Here is a 26021-nt window from a genome sequence, read left to right on the forward strand (position 1 = left end):
CCGATGATCGTTTACAGTTAACATTTGTTTGCATACTTCTAGGCTCAATCTAAAAAAATATTTTAAACATTGTACTTACGACCCTGGTGAAAGTAATCCATTGTAATCATAAATCAATCGGTAGTTTTTCTATTTCAGTATCTTTATTATACGAGTACAATTCAGTTTTACAGTTTTACAAAATCATTTGTTTGTCTGTTTGACATGATTCCGCTTTTGTGACTTGCTAAGTCCGAAACTGATTTTGTTTATATGTCTGGGATGGACTGCGATTTCAATGTTGATAATAATATATATAATACTTTTTCATGATCGACCCAAGTCGGTAAGTGCATTAAAATGTTTGATTGGCAACCGGAAACGAATTTTAAATTCATGATTCTCTAATGTTTGGCTTTACTTAGAACCCATTAACAAGACGATGATTTGCAATGAGGTTGACGTGTTTTATGCTCAAATGGACGACATACATTTCCTAACAATCTTTGCTATACTGATGAATCGTATGTACACATACAGTACTTTATTTACAGCTGCCACGGAAGTCTCTTTTATCTTAATTAGTTTTCTGTTGAACAGTGTCTAAGCTGGTAAAGTAAGATGCTTCAGTTGGAGCCATTAATTCCTAATGAATTTTCGATAAATAATCAAGTTACGGATATATTTTCCTATTATCAGTATAATGGAAACTACTAGCCAATTAAAAAACGATGGCTCAGTCTTCGCCTTGCTTTTGCAATATGTGTAATAATTGAAGTATAATTGCAGCCGAATTGCATTAACCGTATATGTATGTAAGTTCGATTATAGGAGGACACGCCAAAATAAAGCAAAACATAATTTATGTCCTATAATGTAATCTTTATAAAATCTCAAATTTCACCCAACCTATTTTATCAATCCGAGGGGTTTGATGTATACACATGTATTTATTTGTAATGCAGATACCCACATAATTTTAACGTTAAAAAGTAAAATTAAAGTCCTGTTGGATTAGGCCGATCGAGATTGGCCAATGATAATCGGTCTGCTTCTCGAATTGATCCGAATCCGGAATCATCTGTACATTTTTCGAGAGCAAGGGGGCTTCTTCAAGTCTTAAAACCTCAAGTTGATAAGTCTACATAGATATTTAACTTCGACCTTATTTGGTAGTTAATCGTTACATGTAAAATGTATGTATTGCAATATGCCATTTTATATAGATAATTATATATTTATAAATATATATGTATGTATGTATGTATGTATATTTGTATTGTATTTTAAACATAATCCTTTTATACAGAGTTTAGACAAAATCAAATAAATAGCGCGATAAATTTAATAATATATGTAAAGGTATTTATAAAGAACAGCTATGCCATTTCATAGGAGTTTATCAGCGACAGATTTAATTAATAAGAATAAATACTTTCCACAATTGGTTTCTGAATACTCGCTAATTTAGCATAATATATGTAGCGATGTAAATTTGAAGGACTAGGAACCAGTACGACATACGATTATGTTAATGTATATGTATGTAAATGGTAAATTGTAATTAGATGCAAACTAATAAAACTAATAATAATATTTTTCTTATTGTAGAGGGCATGCTTAGTTTTTAGTAGAACATTTTGGCTTATTTGCAATTGCGCTCTATTCACATTACGATAAGGAATTAAAATATCAACTAAGTCACACTTCTAGGCATCGAAAACTAACCAACTTTTGTGGGCAAACTAATTTGCGATTGTTTGTATTCTTATCAAGTGGTACTGCCAGGTATGAAGGAATCGGATATAAAAATCTCACAGAATCTAACGAAGTCTCAAGGTGACTCAACAAATAAGTTACTAAATAAGAGTCAGGTCCAGGTTTCCATAGCCGCCCAACAGTTACTTCTTTTTGTCGAATATTGGAAGCTTGGACTTGACCGCACCCTCGCACACCATCATCCTTTGCTGCGCCGGCTTCTTGTCCAGGTCGAAGCACAGAGCGTCCGCATTCAGGTGCCGCTTGAAGTCCGAATAGCGACGCGACTCGTACGAGAGGTAGTTGGAGCCCAGTGCCGAGGCAGCCACAGCAGCGGCCACCGTGCCGTTCCCATTGCGATGGTGCATCGATGGTGGCGAGGAGTCCTGCCGCTTCCGCTCGAAGTACTCCACTATCTTGGCTATCTGCGCGGATCGCGTGCTGGGCAGTGCCGTGAAGGAGCGATCGTCCCAGAGCAGGGAATCGGATCCCGCCAAGCTGCTGATGTCGTCGGAGCTGTCCGTGTAGATGGACGAGGTGCGGTTCTTGCAGTACAGCAGTTGGTTCGTCGCAAACGGGCTGCGTTGGAGCAGCGTGTGGATCTCCGAGTCCAGGGCCAGTCGATTGATCAGGCCCGCCGTGGCCGCCATCTGTGAGTCACTGCCGTTCCCGCTGAGCAAGGCATGGTGGCAGGTGTAGCGTCGCTGATGTGTGGGCCGCGAAGCCACAATTTCGGCGTCCAAGTCATCCATCGAGTCCAGCGCTGTGGACGATGAGGTGTTGCCCCCGATCACGGCGGGATCGTTGTCGATTAGCAAGACCGACGACGAGGTCGAGGATGTGTCGTTGAGCAGGTGGCTCTGCTGTTGTTGTTGGGCCGCAGCAGCGGCAGCAGTTACGGCGGCATTCGATGTGGAGGTGGCGTAGTAGCAGCAGCGACACAGACTCGCAAGTTTATCGCTGAAAGATAAGGCATGCAATCAGTGAGTGGTGTTCAAGGATTCATATCCAGACCCTACTTAATCTAACAAAAACATTCGACATACATTTTTATAGCTTTTTAATGTTTTATGACTCTTGTGATGAACATCGACTACAAAAGATGATTAAACACAAATACCACGTCAAACTTTTGATATTTAAGGAACTAAGTGACTTTTATGATAGCGTGATTTCCATGTTCTAAGCAAATTTAAGTCACTTACGGTCTTTGTGCGTTTGGTGCTCGATATTTATACCATGGCTGTGTTTAACCTGGGATATGCCGAAATAATTACAACATTTTAACAACATTTTAAGATATCAAATTTCTATCATTATTATTTTAAGTTCGTTTAGCTAACAGTTAAGAATTGGTAAAAATACATATTGGTAGCTCACTTTCATATTTAACGGTTATTAAGTTTTTGATAAATACATAGACTTGGAAGATTCTTAACAATTACTCTTAGATATATACTTTTTTCCCTTTTCTTTGAACAACTTTAAGCATTAAAGCTCTATTCTAATATGCTGCCAAGGTACCACATAAGTATTAAGAGATCTGTATACTCACTTGATTTCACTATCTGCGCTGACACATGCATCGAGCATCAACTGCGCCTTCAACTTCTCGTAGCAGCAGTTGCTACTGTTGCCACCGCCGCCGCAGCCAAACCCCAACGACCCAATCCCGTTCAGCTGCCGTCCGAAACTGTTGTTGGTTATCGCCGCATCCGACTCCTCGTTGAAGCACGAAAAGAAGCCACTTTCGATGGAGTCCCGTCTCGTTACGTTCGCCTTCAGGGGCAGCTGCTCACACGAGTTCTTCAGCTCGCTCAGATCGCAGGTGGCCTTTAGTTCGTCGAGCTCCAGATCGGTGCAAGACGACACGGACGCCGGGGTCTCTGCCAGCCTGGCCGGAGAGCCGGACATGGGAGCGGGTGAAGCCAAGGCCGTGGCTGCTGCACTGCAACTCGATGGGTCTTTGGATTTCCGGGCGCTTTCTGTTAGATCCTCGCATGAATTGGATGCTCCCACCGAGGCGGTCAACGTTATCGTCGATGCGCTGGCCTTCAGTAGAGCTGGACTCTCGAATTCGCCGGTGCTGGTACTTTTCAAGCTGGTGCCATTGGGGCCGCGAAAAAGCGGATGGGTGTACAAGGAATTCGCGCGGTATTTGCGAGCCGTTGGCACGGTGGGCGGACGCACTGCGCTGTCATCACTGCTGGACTCGGCATCCGCACAGTTGCCGCCGCCATCGGGATCCTCGCCTTCGGAGTTGCAGTCATCGCAGTCATCCTCATCCGCTGCTAGGGCGGCAGTTGGTGGCGGGGCAACTGGGGCAACATTACTACTGATCCTCTGGGGCAGTCGCAGCTCGATGGCGCTGTACTTGCGCGTCATGTGCGGCGACACCGGCAGGCTCTTTGGTTCACTGGGCATGGCCGCCGTTGCCTTTGCAGCTGGTGATGCCGCTGCTGCTTCATCCGTACCGGCTCCTCCTCCCTGGGCCACCGCCTTGCTCTGCATGGCAGCCAGCTCCTTGAAGAACGGCGCCAGCGTCTCGAAGCACGAGCTGAAGAGATCACCCACACCGGCTGCATAGGTCTTTGGATTGGCGTCCAGGATCTTCTTGACGCCCCGCAGCTGCGCCAGCGCTTCGAACGGATTCGGTTTCGAGCCGTTGTGATCCTTTTCGGACGTCGGCTTGTACTGTGGGTCCTTCAGACACATCGTTTCGCCCACTTTGCGCAGCGTAAGAACCGCGGGCACGGGCTGGGGAAGCGGTGGTGGATCCGGAATAGCCGTGGCGGGCAGCTGTGCCGAAGTCAGCTGCCTGGGTGGCGTTGGAGAGTGGGTGGAGGAGCGCTGGCGCTGCATCTGATGACACCGCGCCTTGTCGCTGGGCGATGTGTGCATGGGAAAGTGTATGATGTTCTCGCTCAGCGAGCGCCGGTGCAGAAGGATCTCGGCCTCCAACTTCTGAGTGGCACGTCGTACTCGGGACTTTAGTACGTGGTCATCGAAGCCATTGCTGCCGGCCGACCCATTTGGCGTGCCCGGCAGTGCGGCCGAGGCGGACTTTTTACTCGGGAAACGGAAGCCGTCCTCATCCACTTCCCGCAGATGTCGCGGCGTTAAAGTTCCGGCTGGCGCCGTACAAATGGTGGCCACAGTGGGTGCTGAAGTCCGGGGAGTTGAGCTTACATTCTCCGAATCACTGCCACCCGGGGAGCAGTTGATCAGCTCCAGCGAGCTGAGTGGACTCGCTCCTGCCGACGACTCGTGCTCGTACTTCTCCAGCAGCAGGGTCAACTTTTTGGTGGCATCGTGGAAAGTGGGGCGGCTCTTTGCATCGTACTGTAAAAAGCAAAACGGATTAAAGACGCATTCTTGATCGCTGATCACAAACCAAAACTCACCAGACAGCAGTAGAAGGCCAGGCGTAGAAAGACGGGGGGTGTGTCCATGGGACACAGCTCGACAAATGCCAAATAGTCCAGGCCGAACGACGCAGTGCGCGGCATCATGTCCGGATCGGCCTCGATGCGGGCTATGATCTCGCACTGGATGATGCCGAAGGAGAAGACATCGCTCGTCTGGTCATACCACTGGCCCTTCAGGCACTCCGGACTGACCCAATACGGTGAGCCGACGGTCTCCAGGCGTGATTTTCTGCTGCAAGCAAGCCCAATTTGGATTAGTTTGTTTATATCCTTCATATATAAGCTGATATTCCAGTTTAAACCAGGATACACTTACGATTTGACCGGTATCTTTGCGGCTAGACCAAAGTCACCCACGACGGCTTCATACTGATCGTTGGCCAGATTGCGAATAAGTACGTTCTGAAACGAGAATCGGATTAGGACAGAAGCTCTTTGGCTTTTCGGGCAGCAAGGTGATTACCTTGCTCGTCAGATCTCTGTGGAAGATGCCCGCGTCGTGGACGTAGGACATGCCGTGCGCTATACCCAGCGCCAGTCTTATCTTCTGCGTGGCGCTGAGCACCACCTCCTTGTTGGCCAGCAGCTGCTCCAGGGAGCCGCCATTGATGTACTCCGTGAGGGCGTGCAGTTGGCCCTCCTGCACGCAAACGCCCATGAAGCTGAAACGAAAAATGAAGTTAAAGTTTGCCACTGCATTGCCACTATTCGATTCGGTGTGGCCCGAATAAGTTTCACTTTCAATCACACAACTTGACGGGCACCGCAACTCCCCCCAGACCCCTGATTTCTTATCGCCGGTCGACATGCAATCGGCCACCCCCCACTGATTGTTAGCATTGTTTCAGCCTTGATTCGCTGCAAAATGAAATTGTAATTCGAATCCCCCGATGCGGCAGGAGCACGCAATCAAAAGAGAAAGTTTTCCCTTGACTGGACATAGCTTCGTGGTGAGCATGGGAAGATGGAACCGAATCTCCCAGGATTATAGAACAAAGGAACCACTTCCTAAGCACTCATCTCCGCTTCCTGTTCAGACAATGTCAATGACTCCTAAGCCTGAGGAGCTCAACAGCCACTGACACTCACTCCAGGCGGAGGTAGGACAAGGTGAGGTCACCAGGCTCGGGAACCGGAACTGTAAGCTTATTAAGAAAATGGCAACGCATGCGTCTGCTTTCTGCCAACTGCCAACTGCTTACCCCGAACAGAGTGTGCAGTCAGGTAAAAAAGGTTAACTGCTGCCAGACAGGGCTGACAACGATGCTCGGCGGTGACAATGAACTTTTGTGCAAGTACGCAACCATGTCAGGTTGCATCATCCTAAGGATACTCTTAAGAATTACTTCACAAGGATTAAAGAAAGCGTAACCTATCTAATAGGTTTATACAACTAACTAGCATTTAAAAAATATTTCTTATAAACAGGATTATTAATTTGTTAATGTACGCACTTGTCATATCAATCTTATAATATTAAGCTTACACATTATTGTAAAGCTTAGCTTGTTATAAAAACGATTAGCTCCATAAAATCAGCCATTTGTTGTTCAATAATTTTGGAACATATATTAAAGCATTTAAAAGAAATAAACTTATAAAATGAGAGTTGTAAATTAAACAATCAATTTCAGTAAATCATGCTGAGATACACTTATGAAAATATATACAGAAGTATTCCCCACCGATTGGCGCATGTGACTTAGGTCCCGTGTGCAGGTGTTCAATACGTGTGCCATTCCGATAAGGGTTCGCCTCAAATTCGTCTTCTGTCAAGCGGTCTAATCGGACGTAAAGTTTATCTCTGCACATGCTTTATTTCGGCCAGCTCGTTGAAGCCATGGCCCAAAGAGTTTGGCCAAATTGTTTGGACCTCTGCGTCGTGTGCCCGATAAGCTTTATCGTCCGTCATGCCGCCATGCGATTCTGCTATATGCTATTAATACTGTATATTGTATAAGCAAACAAGGCAAACTCAAGTGGCGTTCGCAAAGTTTGATTTACGTTTGTGGTCATTAATTTTCACTTACTCTAAAAATTAATTTTATTAGGTTAGCCGCAGATCATCAAATCCCTAAAAGATTTTGCAAACGGTGTGCAGGGCGGAAATAATTACTTCGTGCACGCAACCTGTCACCCCATCCACCCCAAAAACAGACACCTTTCTGTCAGGCTGTCAATAAGGCCACGACCAGGGTCTCCAGGGTGCGACTGGGCCAGTAATGTCAGAGCAATCAAATGTTACGGCCACCCCCGTCACCACATCACAACCCTAAGGTCGAAGAAACGCATTAACATACGAGTTGTGAACGGGGTTGGCTGGCCTAGACCACCAGTTGCATCGCTATTCACCGGCGTTCACTGACTTGCGTGATATGCGTGGCATTAGGAATCACAGCAGCCTGATTTAACCATCAACGCCCTTTGGGATAGCTTTATTGAAATCAGTCGGGTCACTGGCTTTCCGGCAAACAAACCTGGACAAGGAGTTTAGGTAAGAGGAATACAGTGGAACGTATGCAACAAGAACTACCCTTTGCATATAAAAATTGCAAACAAAGTCAAAGATTTTATAAAGTGTATTTAGGATCAGACAATTAATTAATGTAATGTAAATATTGAAGCTGACGTTAAAATGTATAATTATAATGTATATTAATTAAACATTAATTTTCCATCAGCCAAAGTAAACAAGGCTATCTTTTGTATAACCATAAAATCTTTAAGATTTTCCAAATTTGACAAGCATCGAATCTATGGAGGTTTGACTGCATTTATGTACACAAAACGTTATTACGCTGCATAAAAAAATCGAAATAAAAATGTCTTGGGCAAGAGGGCATGACCCTTTTGAGATTCTTGATAGATGCCACGCCAGTGTGTGGCAGACACATGTCAGCCCTTCAGACAGCCCAAGGGCTCGGCTCAGCGCAGATCTGAAATGAAGTTATCACAAAGGCGAGACAGCTCGATCCCAGGTGTTGAAGGCAGGGCTCCGCGGCCCGAGGGTTTTGTCTGCCGCACATCCTCTCTATGGAGTGGCACACCTCTTGCCTTGCTACTCGCGACTCGTGATCGTGGGTGCAAGCCGCACTTCCATTTGCATGACCACTGCAGGGATTTACGGTTCTAATTCAATTTATTTCCCTGCGTGATACACGATTAGCGCCTCGAGTGAGTGTCTTTACCCATGCCCCTGCCCTTTTGCTGCCCATTAGCGGCTTACATTAAGAGGATTTGACTGCCGTTAACACCTTTAATGTGCGTTTTAAGCCGCTCTCAACTCAGCATGGCTTTGAAGAGGAGCCCTGTTGACAGAAAGGATTTCATTTGGTTACGAGTCTCACATCAGCACTGAACTGAAAAGTACCGAAACCAGTTGAAAACCCGAAATTAAAGCGACTGTTGCTGTCGACAATGTTTGATTGCACCAAGAGTTAATTATTAATTGGGCAATTAATTTATATGGCATTCATCAGCCACCAGGGTGCAATGTTGTTATTTTCGGAACGAAGCCTTTTTTTTGCAGTGGGCGTTTGCCAGACATTGGGAAGCCAGTTCGTCGACATCAAATTGCCTGGAAATGCAAATCAGTAGCTGGCCAAAAGTGGAGGCAGCCGACAGGCGGCAGGCAGGAGATGCCATGCAAAGGTGTCTCTAGCCGGCTTGCAGCAGGAAATGAATACACGTCGAGTGGCTAGGCTTTTGCCCACTTCAAGGCCTGCAGCCGAAGAAGATGCCGAGAGCAGGAAGCGAGAATTGCAAACTACTCAAGCGGCTATAAACCTCTGAAACTGCCGAAGAAGCATTGTTCTGGCAGCGTTTAGATTTTCAATTTGATTTTTGTTTCTCGCTCGTTTTTCAGTTTTCCAGTTTTCTAGTTTCTTTTATTTTTTTGCAAGTCTTCCCCGCAGCTAAGAGATGTGATTGTCTTAAATTGAAATGTGCTGCTTTGCTGGGTGTTACAATATTTGTTACAAGCATTACACTGTTTTCCCGGGAAACGTTGTTAGGTTGTTTGGTCGGCAGTCGACAATCGGCAGCCGGCATTTCTCTTGCAAGTCGCAATGAAAACCATAAATTGACACGTTTGCACGTTTCTCTCTGGAGACTACGCCAATTGGTTTCCCAGACTTTTCGCAGACGGAGCCGCAGTGCAACTAAAGCCGCTAACTGCCGCTGGCCAGCTTGGTTATTAGATAGGCTAATAAAATGCAAAATCCCGCTTTGCATTCTTTCACTCGTGTGTTGCAACCGCGGCTGCATTTTTATGTTGGCAAATCGAATTGGAGCATTAAAGCATTTTGCGCTTAATTGAAAATTATTACCACAACATCAACGGCAGCAGCAGCAGCAGCAACAACTGAAATTGCAACTGCAACAGCAGCAGCAGCAGCAGCAGCAACGGCACGATCGGGGGTTAAAAGGTTGACACAAAGTAAACACAATTCGCTTTTAGGCAAACAACAAATAACCCAGGCCCAATACCAAGTTACAAATGAGACGGTGGCAATGGAGCAGCCGGGGGCGTGGCAATGGGCGTTATAAATGGTCCTAAACGCTTAAACGCTGCCAACTGCAATTACCATTCGGCATTTGCGACTGGCGGAGTAACAGCAGTATTTCGAAATGAAATGATTGAATTTGCTTTTCAATTAGAAAAATATGCAAAACGTGATGCGAAAATTATGCAGATTGCAGCTGCAGCAGCAATATCCAAAGTGCAGCAGCAACAGCAGCAGCAAAAGCAAAAGCAGCAGCAACAGCAACAGCAACAGTTGTTGCTACTTCCTCTTCTTGTTTTCACTGCTGACCGATTTTCGAGCTGCTGCAGCCCAAAAAGAAAGCTCATGTATGGGTGGTGTTGCATAAATCTGAATATCTAATGCTCGCTTTTTGTTGTGCAAAACTGATTGAAGTGTATTGAAATTGATTGAAAGTTGATGACATAATTTCGTACGAAACGCAGGCCAGAGACAAAAGACAGTGTCCAAACGTAAATTGGAAGTGAATGTTGGCAGCCGGACCCATAGCACCAGCCGTTGGGTGAGAGATGTTTTATGGGACATCGGCAGGCTGACACGTTTATTTACCATTTTATTTTTTTTTTTTTTTTTTGCGGAAGTAGTCGACAATTACAATTGCGATTTATGCAGACAAATATGAGGAGATTTATCGCTGGGAGATAAACTAAATCCAGCGAGCACAGTAGTGAGTAATTGCTGTCAAGAAACTGGTTACAACATGGCAGCAGCACGCAGCTAAAAAAGCGGGCTGGAATGCAAGGCAGCTCATTAAATTCCAATCTGTATCTGCATCTGTCGCCGAAACACTGCGTATTGTGAGATACATATTACTCATGCCCATTTTTTTCGGGCACATCAATCCTGCTGCTCTTCTTTTTTATACATTTTTACATGTGTTAGCACTTACAAAGACACCACACAATGTAGTAATACTGTGGGTTCAATGACTTGCAATTGCGTCGTGCTGTAGACGTTATTGTGGCCGAGACATAAAGCATTACCAAAACAAATACACTCAGCAATACATAGCCCAGTTTTGGGTCAGTGAGTTTACTTCAGCTGGGCATTGCCAATAAGGCCAAACCCCCCGCGAATTCACAGATGAGCCATCGATAATTGTTGGCTTTATGAAGCCAATCATAATTTCGTGTTTGCTGGTAAACACACACCACTGGTCTAAAAATAGCCCACGCCAATGCAAATGGTCCATAAATAGACGCTCGGAAGCAAGTGCAAACAAAAATCCGTGATGCAAATACTACGAATATTGACGTCAATGCTTTTGTCGATCGAATCCAGATCGAACAACCTGATCTCGGGCGGGTAAAAACAAGCTGCCTAATGAAATTGCGCGCGACAGTTTACCAGGCCATGTTGATCATCAATCAGAAATTAACCCAATTTAGCTTTCTTGAACTGGCGGCTGCAATGGCAACGATCCGATCTGATCCGTGCCACACGGCACAGCCAGAGAGCAGAGCAGCTTCAATTACAGGCTATCGACAATTGACAATCCACAATCGACGAGCAAACATGAAAAGCTGCACTGATAAAAGTGCGCTGCAAGTAGTCAACCAGTCTGGCAGTCATGTATCCATTAAGCAATAAAAAGAAATGTTTATATGGCCGCAATCATGACACGCTCTCTTTCGGCCTCGTGTGGCTGATGTTGCTGTTGCTGCTACTGCTGCTGGAGCAGGTGTTGTTGCTGTTGCAACTTGTCAAAGTCTGGTAACTGTACAAACTACCAGAGGCTAGAAATTAAGGACTCAATTTGGCTAGACACTAAATCCGCCATTACGTACTAATACGCCTAATTATATATGCACAGATTTGTGTTTTTTTTTTTCGGAATTCATTCAAGCTGCCGGGCGCATGAATGGCCAATTTAACCCATCTTGCACAATAAAATTCTCATTAAATTGTCAGCAATTTCTGCTCGTTCTCGGCAATCTTTTCATTAGCCTGACATCGTGCCACCGGGCGCCCATTCGTTTCAAGGCCAGCCATCTCAGTTTATTGGCAAGCATTTCATTGCATTTCATTTCATTTTATTTCATAAAAGGGGACAGAAATGAGCCGCCAACGCTCGGCGACACACAAATCAAGCCAAGACAAATAATGGCCGAGAGACAACAATATGTGCAGTGGCCCCTCGAAAAACGGAGGCTTGTGGCAAACATATACTGCACTGCATATATGTAGGCATTCCCCACCACCTCCACCATCACCACAGACGACCTTCATGTGGCGGCGGGACTCGACTCATCGCCAGATGAGTGGCTTGATCGACTGGCTATCGACGCGCATTCAATTAAGTGCAATCTGACCTTAGTGGAATCTCTTGCAACGCCAACGCCGCGTTTACCAACAGTCTCACGGAATCGGGGTCAAAGCTGAACTGCAGCTCGTGCGGAAGCGTGAGGGCTCAGCGGACCGACGTTTGACACCTCAGCATCGGCAGTGGTGGAGTCATTAACCCGCGCACATTTGCATGCCAACAATTTGTCAACATTTGCCCACAACTTATCACCTGCTTAGCATCGCAGCCAGGCGCAAAGATCAAGTGCCGCCAGAGCAGCAGAAACAGCAGCACTCGCGGAATTTCCACCATTGTTTTTGTGACCGTAATGAGCCGAGCCGAGCCAAGAACTGTCACATGTCTTACTCGGTCTTAGTCGCGTTAAATGAGCGTTTAAATGGCTCTGAGCCAGAGGCAGCATGTTTACTTTTACCCCGGCGCTCTGCTGTTACAAGTGGAGTTAATAAAAAAAAAAATAAAAGGGAAAAAGTGTAGAGAACTCGGCGCCACCATAGTCATCGCTGTGTTTACATTTCGAGAAAGGCACTCAATGGAAGCCAGCACTCCAAAGCAATGGGATTTGTGACTCAAACAATGCATATAGAGCACTGTCAGGAATTATCTATAGTCTTAATGACCAGGCTAACAATAGAAAGATTACTAGATCTTTGATTGCCTTTAAATGCAAGATTGTCGGAATCAAAACTTATTTTCGGAGAGTTTCAACGACTTAACTGGTTACCAGCATTAGTCAGTTAATTTTTTTCCTATTGGGCGGTAAAATCATTGTAGGAGATTGGTGTTGGTGTTTTAATGCTAAAAATCAGAGCATTACGAAAAGAAATGGATGTAAAAATGTACGCTTGCCTTTTGAAAGACAAATCCATTATAACTCAAACTTAAAATCCAAAAAAGGAAATTTCTGTCTTAAGTTTTTGTTATATTTTTTCAGTGCACAGTGCTGTTGGTAAGTAGAGTGACTATATGTCAAGCTGGCGGCTGCCTGGGAGCGGCGACAGCTACAAGCCATGTGGGTGGCTGGGTGATCCAGTGGGCCGTTAAGGGGGGAAAGGGGGCTGGAGCAGGGCAGGGACAGTTGCAATGCAATGCAATTGCCTAACTACCTGGATGCCTGGCTGGCTGTTTGGCTGTTTGGCTGACTGGCTGCGAGCGAGCGCGTTCTCATTGTGCGACATTCCGCATTACAACGGGCGCGTGATAAGCCCATAAAAAAAACACGCCAACGGCAACTACTCAGCTCAGCCGAGTGTGTGAGAGTTTCAGTTTCAGCATGGGTTTTGTGGCCAATAAGTCACCGATTTGGACGTGGGTGGGTGTATACTATGCTGAACTATACTATATGGCATCTGGCTGGGCATTCGGCATGCTGCCGGCTAGAAAGGTGGTTTCAATTACCCAAAGATTAGTTCTATTGACGCTCGGCTGCATTGGCCTTACACTGAGAGAAGGAGGAGGAGAAGGAGGAGGAGGATGCAACGGTAAAGCTATAGCTAGTTCTGGCCGCCAATCAATAGGCTTCATTAGCCGGATCGTGGATCTTGGAAGCCCGCCATGGGAGGCGGTGGCGCAGTGGCCCGCATGGACGCCCAGCAGTGTAGCTGTTAAAATTTGACAGTTAGCCGACAGCCGCGATCGTTAAGCATCATTAAACATGCCCGCCAACAAGAGCAGCGCCTAACTCACTACTAACTGCCAGTCAGTCAGTCAGTTAGTCAGTAAGTCAGATAGTCGAGCTGGGAGCGGAGTGTTTAGCGATCCACGTCACTGATAATATCACAATCGTGGAGCGAGGATCGCGGATCTAAGCAGAGTTCAATCGGGTGGAACTACTCGAACATAAGTAGCTCCCATATTGATACACTGAAAGAAATAAAATTCCATTTAATGACACATTTTTAAACGAAATGCGCTTCGCAAACTAATATTGAAATTTAAAGGTATAGAAAAAATAGAATTAATTACTTTTTTTACTTGAATTTTTTAGTTGTAAGGACCAATTTCAACTGATAAATCACGTTGTTTTAGCATTTAATAAGATGTATTTATTAATATTTAAGCAAAGTTTTAAAAAAGTAATCATCTTGTCAAATATCTAAGTGAGTCAATAAAAGTTTTACAGCTTTTTAATGGCTGGTTAATAATTTCCTTTACTTTTTGTTAATATACAGTTAATTTTGATTAAATTATTTTTTCTCTCCCCTTCTTAACAACAATATTGTTCCTGATTGGGACCACTTGTTTTCCCAGTGACGTGTTAATTGGCCCATGTATAAATAGCTTTGCTGCAGGGGATCCATAAAACAACGAACTAAATGCGTGTGGATGAATTTTAATTTCACTATCCAGCCGGCGGCCTACGGCGCCATAGCTGCATTCCAGACTTTTTCAGAATTTTCATTTAATGCCTACGAATAAAGAAAAGTTGGCAGCTGCAGAGTCGCCATAGACTGCTGTTGCTGTTGTTGTTTCTGTTGGCTGGCTGTTCCGCTGACCCAAATCCATCTCTCAACGAGCCGGGCACACAGCGAAATAAGTTGGCCAGGGCATTTAATCAACAGATCCGTTGTGTTTAATACTCTGACTGCGATTCGCCGCACGTCTCACTCAGCTGTTTGGGGGGAAGTCGTTGATGACAGATGTCATAAAATCAGGTGGGCTCCTCCACCTGGAGAAGGAATGGAGGAGATCTAGTCATCCAGTCGCGTTGCCATAACGGATTTTGGCGGATTATGAGGTTAAAGTTTGAATGGCTGCAGGCGAACACAATGTTGTGGGAAGAATGGCAGGCAATGCAAGACATGTCTCTTACCATTTTCGGGGTGTTAACATTGTTAATGAAAGGGCGGGGCCCAAAAAGGTCTAAGCCAGAAATTCCATATTCATGGAGGCAAACAGGAAAAGATGGGCGGTGCAAAATGGATTGGTCTGTCTGTCTATCTGTCTTTTCGGCAGTTTACGGAAAAAATAGCTAAAATAGCAAACGGCAACAGCAGCCGCTAAAAGTCCCTGAGAATTGCATACAATTGAAGTCGCTGCTGCTGCCATCAGACACTCACTGTTGCGTGCAGTCACGTGAGGATAAAACAAAAACAGAAATAATAGTATAAATAAATCCGACGAAAAAAAAAAACAGGCAGCGAAGTGAGTAAGCTAGCTCTACGCAGCTTGGCAATTAAATCTATTCAAGCCAGACAGACAACAATGTCATGAGCTTTTGCCATATTGTTTCAGACTTTGCCACTCAGCCAATTACATCAGCAGTTTATTTTTTTTTCCTTTTTTTTTGTGTGTGACCCGTGAGAGGGTACCCTAACCCCTTGCCCCTCATTCCTTCCCCCTCAAAAGCAAACACACACCTGGTCACTGCCAAGGTAATTACAGACAGTCGGTTGCACCGACAGCAGCCCGTGAACTTGACCTTTCCGCGGGCATCGGAAATGTTTTGTGCGATTTTGGTCTTGAACCCGCTCTGAACTCCAACTGGAGCTCTTTAAATTGCCAAAAGCAAATGGCCAGTCGAAAAATATAAACAAACCGCCAATCTCATTGTGGCAAACAGTAAATATTTGCTCAGCATTACTTTGAAAGCGACAACATTTCCATAAATACTTTCAATAAAAAAAATAATATCCACAATGATGCCAGTTTAGTCAGCAGCCCCAGATGACAGAACTTAACTGAGAGGCTGAAAAGTGATTCATACCCCAACACTACTCGTATATGAATGTGGTTTTCAGTTTTAGCATAGGTCAGTATTTTTGATGATGCCAGCAGAATAGCTATAACCCCTAACGCGAACTGAAATCGAGTGTAAAACATGCGAAATTGAATTGAATCTGACAGAGAACATGAACATTATTTGCGTAGAATTCAAATTAAAGACCCCGCGCGATGAACCCATTAAATTGTTTACGTAATCCATTTAAATAAATGGTCAATTCGCGGCGAGGTGCGAACTGAATGCGTAAACACAATCGGACCACATGATCATCAAAAGCTAAGGGAATACACAAACATGTAATAAATATAGCTCATTTTGAGTCGACAACAACAACAACCATTCATAAGCCTCGCACTCGCAGTCAAGTTTGCAATTAAAATCAGAGGAATGAGTCAGTCAGAAAAGCGAGCATGGCATTGACCCATAAGATGCAGCTCCACTATTTATGTTGTTTACTTGCGATTAGAATAAATACGAGTATATTTTTCTGGACTATTTTTAGCCCACTTTACTCGTTCCCGATAAGCGCAGCTCTATGACATTCTTCACTTACCTCAGTATATTTGCATGCGACAGCTTGTTCAGGAGCTGCACCTCCCGCAGCATATTCGGTCGATTGGCCCGCAACTGATTCATCTTGAGCACCATCACCTGGCCGGTTGTACGATGTGTGACCTGGAAAACAAATCAGAAAAACATTGCCAAAATCAGAAACATGAATCTATATAGAGAGTAGTAAGTGGCGGATCCATAAATCGTTCTGCCAGCGCTGACAACTCAAGTGCAAAATGTGAGGACATGGCTAACTAAACCAGGTATATGTTTTTGCAATGTTCCAGGGTCAAGTTCGCGAGGAAAGTTGCCGGCGAGTGCAAAGCAAATATCGAGAGCTGGAGGATAATTGCGAATCGAAACAAGTGCGACGACAACAACCAAAGTGGTTTTCATGGATTTGTGCAGACCAAATGAAAAATCAATAAACCCGTCTGTCTGCGTTTGGTCCAATGCAATTGGATGGTCGGCGGTTAGCCAGCCAGAGCTGTCTGCAATCACAATTAAAATTGTAAATTGAATTTGCCTTTTGAAGGTAGGTTGGGTAAGGTACGCCTGCCAAGGGGTTAAATGTCATTTAGCCTGCCCCCGTGTAGGTTCTATTTCTGTCCATCTCCTACACTGACAGAAAATTGAGTTGTCTCGAAATCTACTTAAAAACTTTTGTTTTACTTAATTTTAAACAAAAAGAAAGCTTGTATTTTTAAAGATATAATCTACAGTTACTTTGTTGTCTTTTCTAAACTAAACTTAAGATAAATAAAAATATAATTTTTTGAAATAGTATTGTTCTGTACAATTCCTACACTGATGGAAAACGGCGATTTCTCGCAATTAAACTTTATTTCACCAAAAAAAATTTATTTGCTTTAAACTAACTTGTATTCTTTAAGATATAAACTACATCTTTGTAAAATTTATTGTGCTGTCTTTCCTTGTTATCGAAATATAATTATTTGTAATATTATTATCAAGCCATTTGTCTCCTAACCAACTCTGAGTTAATAATAAAGAACATTTATAAGTTAATGTTTTGCTATCCAGTCTTTATTTGGAGATAATATTTGTGATTTAAGAGTGACTTTTTCGCATTTTAGAGCTCGTCGTCTGAGCCGGGATTGCCACTTGGCGCCAGACAACATTATTCACAATTCACTTAAATAAATAGCCCCAAGTCGCTGCCAAGGCACACACGCGTTCATACATATTTAGACCGTCGACAATGGCAACTTGTGTTTAGCTCAGCTCTTCTTGAATTTTATTCTATTTTTATGCCGCCGAGCAAGGCAAGTAAGCAGTGAAAACAAACAGCGGACACAGGCACTTCTATTTCTTGAGCGCGAATTTCTCGGCTCTTTGCTAATGGCAGCAAATTAAGTTTTCTTGTGGCCCACAAGCCCGCTCCTCTACCTCGCGATCCTCTTGAGCTAGGTCGGTCTATAGGTGAGTAAGCTGATATGTTGGATGGATGGGAAGGATAGGGGCTTGGGGCAGGAATATGGGGCCTGGGGACACGTGTGCGTGGGTGACACACACGACGCCGACTTCCATGCAACGATAAAAACTTCAGTACCAACAACAGTCGTAACCAAGTCATTGTCATTCTTTATTGTCCTGTTGCGCTTTTAGCTCATTTCTGGCTTTGTGCTGGCCTCCATTCGCTAGCTAGCTGCCTTTGCGTCGGTGTTAACAAATTTATGAAGTTTCTGTTGCCATTTGCTGTTTGCTATTTGCTTACGCCCAGCGGGCAAAGTCCAATTCACGGCGGTCTGCAGTCATGAGTTGTTTGGCTTGTTGTTGTCTGGCAGCATGTGGCAATCAAAAACAAGGGGAAGGGGCGGGGTGGAGTGCTTCCAAGATTCTTAACTCGGCTCAGAATTCGATTTCCGCTTTGTGTCACTTTATTTTCGGCTAGCTTCTCATGTCAGTCGCTCATTTGCTTATCTGCCACTCAAAGCGCTTTCAATATACTTATACTTATACTTTATACCTATATGTTTTCCGCCATAAAGTCGCCTCATAATGCTGACACACCCAGCCGGATGGACTCAAAATATATTTGAGCAAAACAGTTCTCTTTTAAATCGCTGCTGTTCATCATATTGATTTTACAGGTGGCCCTCTGTAAGTAAGCTTTCTTTGACAGCTTCAAACTAAACATGCTTTCTTGTATTTTAAAGGGAATTTCATTGGTTTTACTTTATGATATTAAGTTATTGTTCATATATAATAAAAATAATAATCTTATTCAAAACATGAATTTGCGAGTTGCTTTTTTTAACGACCAAATCGGAACAAGATAAGCCTCACTGTAGCTCATTCTTTAATTACCAAATTATTTGTGCGTTGTGCGTGACCAATAAAGCTCGAATGCTTTATGTTTGCTTGCCAAATTGATTTGCATGAAACGAGTCCCTTACAGACTTACGGACTGTCACAGCCAGCCTGTCATCCCAACCGACCATTAAAAGAACCACTCCCCGTTGAGTGTTTGCTTGGACAATTAAACCATTAAATGCATTTTAGAATGCTTTAGAAGCGCTTAATGAGCGCTGCAGATGAAAAGAGGCAGTTCCTACAAAATGCACGCCGGGTACGTGTATTTATCCGAAAATGTTCGAACCGTTCGTGCTGCAGACAAAGCGAATGCGCCGACTTTCCGTCCGGTGCAGTGGACCAAAAAGTGGCACGTCCATGCTCCTAAGTCAAAAGACTGGGCCTGCAACTGTGCTAAAAGAGAACCCACTCAGTCCACACATGTGTGGATTGATCTTTTGCTGGGCGGCCAGCATCAAAGACCGTCCAAGCCGTCGGTCGGTCGGTTTCTTATTGAAAAGCGTTTAGGCCAGCAGTGACGTGAGAAAAGAATTACCGGCACAAACATGCCCATACATCATGGCATCGATGGGCTTCCAAAATAATCAATTACGGGCGAAATCCGAAAACGAAGGTGTTCGAGTGAAAGAAGCCTCAGCCTCCGTTGATCTGGGTCGTCGTGTGTGGGAAAGTTATTGGGTTCTAAAAGCTTATTGAGCGGCTTAGAAAATTCCCAGATTTCCACCGAAATTCATTTGCACCTCCAAACGACTCACATCCATCGCTCTATCGTTTAATTTGCCCCCCCCCCCCCAAACCGAGTAATAAACAATCGCCGAGCGTAAACAGAAGAACAAGAGATTATTTATGAAGGAATATAAACCGCACACAGGCAGAAAAGCGTTTTAAACTTCTTTGTTCTGTTTGCTTATTTTTAAAGCATGAAAATGCTTTTAAATTTTCGTTTGCACTTCAAATAACGTTCAACTTAAAGTTCCGCCCATGAAAACTGTCAATAACCGGCGGAGGAGAGAGTGAAGTCACAGTCCGTTCTGCGCATTCAAATGAAACACATCAAATTATTATTACTTAACCAGTTTTAATGGCCAGCTGAGAGTCTCCTCATCGCATTGCATCGATGGTTATGTCAACAGGCAACAGCAGCAGCAGCTTCAGCATCTCGGCATGCAAACAAATTTCTTGCCTTTTGCCGTAAATACTTGTATTTTCACTTTCAGTTGAGGCAAAAATGAAAATAACAGCGGCCACAATAAAATGGTGGCGGTTGCGGAAACAAAACAACAACGAAAGTTGCCGCACCACCTCGCCAAAAACATCCTTTTTGACCAAAAGGCCAGGCTTTTGGCCGAAACCAGTCGGCGTCCACTTGAAGCGAGGCTCAGCTTAGCTCAGCTCACACTGACATTTCAGCCGGCGGAAAGAAAAAAGTTAAAAAACTAAACAAAAAAATTGGTGATCGGTAGGCAGAGACAGAGGCAGAGAAAAACCCGCTCAGTTTAGGCCCAGCTTGTTACATGCATTACTGTTGGCCGAAAAACGCGTTTTTAGCCAACGGACTCGGCATGGGGCACACACGTGTGACATTCGATCTGCGGTGCCAGTTAAACTCCGACTCGATTGCACCGGCTACTACAGAAAATATTCCAGCTATTTCCACGCCGCCGCTGCGTTTCGTTTTGCTGGTTAACAAATACTTAATGCGATTTACAGTTGGGTTTTTTCATTCACCAAGAGAGCCTGGTCAATCATCTTTCACATGGCAACGGCAGCGTGTTGTGGCAACACGAGTTAGCGGTACAATGTCACCGGCGGAACGGCTGCAGGGAGTCGAGAGTCTGGCCAAAACGTGTTCTGGCACACTCCGCCGCGTTTTTCACGCCGCTGTGCGAACCCAAGCCCCAGCACCGAGAAATACGCACGACAAATGTCGGCTAAAACCATGTAAGACAAATATTAGGCGAGAGGTGTTGCTGCCACCAACTTCTGGTCATTCCCATTCTCTTTCCCATTGCAAAGTTGTTGGCAGAAAAAGAACCAGCTGGGAGCTGGGAGCTGAGAGCTGGTAGCTGAAAGCCGGCTTTGAATGGAATTTAACCCAGTTTGCTTTCTTCTTTCTCGCTGGCTGACTAGCTGGCTGGCTGGTTGTCTTCATTTTCTAGCCAACTGGCTTTTCAGTTTGGTTTTGGGCGTCAGGGGCCGCTCTAAATGGCCTTTATTGCTATGGTCAGTTATAACGAGGCAGTGGAGAGACAGGTGACTTTGTTTGGCTATTTGCATGGACAACAAAACGGGTTAAATGGGGATAATATTGCACGACTCTATTGTCACGAGAGCCAGAAGAGTAAATTAGGATTTAGGTTAGACCTAGCTCCTAGCCTTTTAATTTAGCCCACTCTCTAAAGTTAGAGATACAAAGTTGGCGACCTAAAATTAACCTTGACAGCTGGACTGACGTAGAGCCCAATATTTTTAGATATCGTGTTGCGGTCAAATTGTATGCGCCTTATCGGATCGCATTGTATATATAACCCCAGCTATATCAGACCAGTCAAGTATTAGGATTATAATACCTATAATGGCTAATCTTATCAGTTGTCGTCGGTGAGTTTCGAGCCAATCTTATCGGTCCATGGAAAGTTCAGCTGCCCAAGGGCATACTTATGATTGGCCATAAAGATGCATTGGGATGGCGATTCGGCGGAATTAATTAGCCACAGAGCAAGTGAGCGTGTGCATCAATCACCATAAACATTTATAAAGCTGGCAATAGCGGAACACAATTGCAGATAAAACTCCGGCCAGCCCCCAAATAACAGATATATATCTCTATATTATGCCCAGGCCACAAACAGAGTCGTAAACAACGGCAGCAAAAAACTATAAGCTCAAGTGCCGTTTTAAGCGATTTCGAATTTGGTTTTCATGTGAAACGAGCGGATTTCGTTGCTGCACCTTGTACATTCACACCATCACTTTCCAGGCGCTTTAATGGTCGGTGGGCGGTGGGCGGTTTCGTGTGTGTGGGCGGCCAGGAAGTGTCCATTTGAACAGTGCAAATCAAAGAATATTTCAGGCTTCAAGCGAAGATGGTTTGCAAGCTGCAATTATTGAGACACAACACACATACGCGGCCAAGATACAGTTTCAGATTTGTGCAACCTTTTATTGAACTTGTTAGGTAATGCGCCGCGAACTTTGGATGATTATTATAGTTTATGGCCGTTTGTTTGTGCTTTTAATTGTTAACGGAAGCTTCGGCGCAGTTATGCAAATGTTTTTTGCTTTTCTTTGGTTTGCTTTTGTTTTTGTCGTTTTTTTTTTTTGCTTTGCAACTCCTGCTCGTTGTTTCACCTTTTTCTTTGTGGCACATGTTTAACAAAATTTTATTTCGTGTTAAGCAAATAATTTAACAAGTAAAATGTTGTTGCTAGTATGATGTTGCTGGGGCAGGAAGCAGCAACGGCAACAGCTGCAACTACAGCAGCAACAGCAACAGCAACGGCAACGGCAGCAGCAACAGCTCACGCATATTGCACAACTTTTAGTGGGAGGATGAGGTGGGTGGGTGGCTGGCAATTTTTGTAACAACAGCAATTATTAGCTGTTAGTTGTTGCCAACATGGAAATTCGATATCAAATTGAAAAGCCGAGGGAAAAGTAAGTGTTCGCGGAGGCGGGGACAATTAACGCATACTAAAATCCAACCGCTATGCATCACGAATATGCGGAAATCGCAAGTACATCGTACATCTCATGTATTTATCAGCTAAGCCAATCCAAGTCAGCGAAAAGTAATAATAACAAACATTGCATAATCAATTAAATCTGACAAGGAGGCCTCACTATCAGCCTTCGAGATCACCTTCAGCAGTTCATTGCACGTTCGCTGGATGGGTTGGCCTATCTGCCACTCGCGTATTACTAAGTATAGTTTAATGGCCCGTGTTATGTCATCCCATTCCAAAGGCCCCCGTAATGCTGTTCTCACGATCTGAGAGACTCTAGGACTCGCTTTAATGACATCGGACGACAGCGAAGTTTACGATTACACGACCGGCGTCGTAGCGGTCATAAAAAGCATTCAAAATCGAACACGTTCTACATATTGAATTATAACAATGTCACAATAGGAACAATCCAGTCGTCATGTGGGATGACTCGGCAGTCCGGGTTCTTTCAAGTCTCAGTCTCAGACTCAGCCCCAATTCCAATTCAAGTTCCAGTTTGAGGTGGATCGGGTCGGGGAATGTGCCATGCATATGCTTAAGGGTTCGTGAGCTAGCCCTAAGAGAGCTGTTCCTACTGCTCCTCGGAAATTAATAAACTAGACTACGTGCCTGCCATGGATACCGAGTATTGTTTGGTTTATTGGTGAGGCACGACGACAAGACATTCTTGGTTTGGATCGAACCTGATTTGTTTATGGGCTTGCCCAGCTGCATATTTCCCTCTAAAACGTCTAAAACCTCAAAACGCAGAGGAGAACGTCGTCGACCCCCTGCCAAGACTAAATAGTATAGTACACCTTTTAGCGATCCGCCGAACCGAAGGTCATAATTATTCCTATTCTTGGGGTATCAATCATTTGCGGTTGAGGAATGTGCTGAAATGGCCAATCCGCATACACATTTCTATATATATATATATATATATATATATAGAGGTAATGACTTAATAATTTTGCCGAACAATATATTAGACTGATTTATAGTGGCCGCTATCTCTGTCTCGCTTCACCTCTATTTGTGTACATTACTTTACGATACTGTGCTGTACGGTACAATAATAAAATTAAAAGCCGCTTAACTTGTTTACTTTTGCATCAATGGCATGGCAAAAGACATAATAAATGGGTTAAGCAAACACACTCGCACAAACGCACCTAAAAACGAGCAGCGTCATTAACCGACGACGTTTCGGGCCCGTTGAGTGCCTCAGATAGCTGGGCATTACTTCCAGGGATCTTAGATTGTAGATACTCGCACTCACGGAACGATTGCATAGGAATTACGGTTTTCAGTTATTTCGTTTTCTTAATATTCGGCGGGAAAAAAACTCCCCAAGGTAGTTCCGCAAAACTCTGTTGGTTAAATTTTAACGGGATAACCTTAGAAAGTGTTAGAAAAACTCACATGACTGAGCTTTTAATGACTGACTCATGTGGAAATATATTCATAGATTATAATAAAAATAAAACCAAGTGCATTTTTATATTCATTAAGCATTATGATGCAATTCACGGTTGTTTTATATTACACTTTACAGCTATAATCGTAGGTTAGCTTATATTTTGTGTTTTTTGTGTAATTTTATATGATGTTTATTCAGGTGATAGCACAACCTATGATTATTAATTCACCAACTTTTTAAATCCATTTATAATCGCAAAAGACAATACAAATAAATTGTCATTTATATACCATGTCATTGTCAGTGTGTATGAGAAATAATTTAATCTTTAGTGCATTGCTAAAGCAATTAAATGGATAAATGTAACAGAAAATCAATTAAAGACGTCTTGTTGTTCATGAGCGGCAGCAACAGACACCGCTGTATATCGACAGCAAGTCGCGTCAAACAAACTGTGCTAAATACCAGAAATGAAATAAAAAAAAAAACCGCACAAGACAGTAGCAAACTGTTAATTGGATGTGGCGACTGTCAATCGATAGGTGGAAGTGAAAAGCCAGCACAAAACTGTGTGCCTCCCAGTGCGTTTTTCAAGTACGTCAACAGGGATTAGGGGTGTGAGCTGCGAAATAATTTGACCTTAGAGCCAATTTGATCGAAATGCCAATTGACCGACTACGAGTTTGAGTTCGGGTGGCAAATTCACTTTTATCGGGTTTTCATTTTTAAATTCATTCTATGGCGGCGCCTGCCTATCCCTTCTTAGCTCTTTGATCACATATGCGCGGCGAGTAAGTCATACAATTTAATTGCTTTTATCGCACGCCTTAAATCGCAAACATCAGTCGATGTGGGCTCTGTCAATTAAATTAGAAAAGCACGCGTGTGTGTGAGAGTACTTCTACAACAACAAGTTGAGAGCCGAATGGGTTGATGCGTTGCATTTGGCCAGTTGTGACACGTCCACGTGATTAAAATCAACATAAAGTCCAGACACACGCCTTCCGCTGTCGTACCCCCTCTGTTTTCATTAAATGACAACAACAAGCACTTCCGTTTCCCTGGATTTTCACCGGCCATTTCATTAAGTGTGGCGCATTTGCCATAAGCAGCCGTCCGTCCCAGTGTCGCCTCCATTCGACATGGCCCAAAAGCCCAAGCCAAAGCCAAAGCGATCCAATCAAGCCCGCTCGGATCGGTCCCCGTTGCATGCTGACCATAAAAGGGTCACTGGCATGCTGCTGGCGATTAGCACGAGATGCCAGTCGAAAGGGTTTTTGCCTCCCTATTTGGCTGGCGAAAATACGAACAAGATGGGATTGTTATATTCGGGGATCGAAACTGGGTATACCCTTTAAATAACTATTTTCTAATGGGATTATTCAAGTAAGCAAAGCTACCCGATTCCAATTAAGTAAGATCTCAAAATTGTATCCAATATTGAAAAATCGAATCTTATGGTCTTTCTTAATGGATTTTCAAACCAACTTTGCAGTTGCAAAAGAATTCTTACGCCTTATAGACAAAACATATTGCAAACCTCTAGCCAAAGTTGAAGTACCCGCAGATTTTAAGGTATTTTGGCTAGAGAGTCCGCGAATCTCTGGAGAGATCTCTTGCCACAAAGAGCTGCATTCGAGATCCACGCAATTTCCATACCCACTGCGGCTAAACTTTGTCGGCTTGTTAAGTGCGATCGGGTACGAAATGTAATTGGTTTGGCGCGTTAATAATCAATTGGCGTTTACATTTTAAATGTGGCATGCCGCGGCCGAGAAAAGGCGGCAGCGTTTGTTCTCCCAGCGAGACACCGAAGAATGCCAGCCAGGCCAAACGGAGCCAGCACTCCAAACTCTCCATTGAGATCGTGGCGACGTCTCGGCTTTGCCGTCTGCCCTTGATGAAGTGCCAGAGTACCACATATGCTGCCCGCCACAGTAGCCAGTCCGTATGATGGAAGACCCTACACTCCCCTTCCACAGTGCCTAGACGAAGTTTGTGCAACTCATGTCAAGTGGGCCGGACTGGACGGCGGCTACACGTGTCGCCCAACGTCAACGCCATATCCAGCACCCAACTAGTTGTAATCGAAGCCGGATCGTATTACACGCAAAAAAAAAAAGAAACCAAAAAACATCAATAGCTAAGACAAGGCATTCTTAAAGCTAGATTTAATCATTCTTCCTTTGTTAAGGCCCAAAAATGTAAGACATATATAAATTTTCAATTACCATTGTACAAGTCTGTAGATTAGGGCTAACAAACCT

At 44.0% G+C, this 26021-nt stretch overlaps 1 protein-coding gene across 2 annotated transcripts in view; it reads right to left on the minus strand.

Annotated features, from left to right (window-relative positions):
• Nucleotides 1-124: 124 nt before the first annotated feature.
• Nucleotides 125-26021, minus strand: part of LOC128252824 (uncharacterized) — a 49452-nt gene continuing 23555 nt past the window's right edge. Inside the window, exons 3-8 of one of the 2 annotated variants that reach the window (XM_052980920.1) lie at nucleotides 16289-16410; nucleotides 5629-5827; nucleotides 5482-5567; nucleotides 5142-5394; nucleotides 3293-5079; nucleotides 125-2697 (exon numbers count right to left, since the gene is read on the minus strand). In XM_052980920.1, the coding sequence (XP_052836880.1) occupies nucleotides 1881-2697; nucleotides 3293-5079; nucleotides 5142-5394; nucleotides 5482-5567; nucleotides 5629-5827; nucleotides 16289-16410 (3264 nt within the window). In that variant the 3' untranslated portion in view covers nucleotides 125-1880. Of the gene's footprint in view, nucleotides 2698-3292; nucleotides 5080-5141; nucleotides 5398-5481; nucleotides 5568-5628; nucleotides 5828-16288; nucleotides 16411-26021 lie in introns of both variants that reach the window. The other variant, XM_052980919.1, reaches the window with a different exon arrangement.

Source organism: Drosophila gunungcola, chromosome 3R (genome assembly GCF_025200985.1).
Source record: "Drosophila gunungcola strain Sukarami chromosome 3R, Dgunungcola_SK_2, whole genome shotgun sequence".
Lineage (NCBI taxonomy): Eukaryota > Metazoa > Arthropoda > Insecta > Diptera > Drosophilidae > Drosophila > Drosophila gunungcola.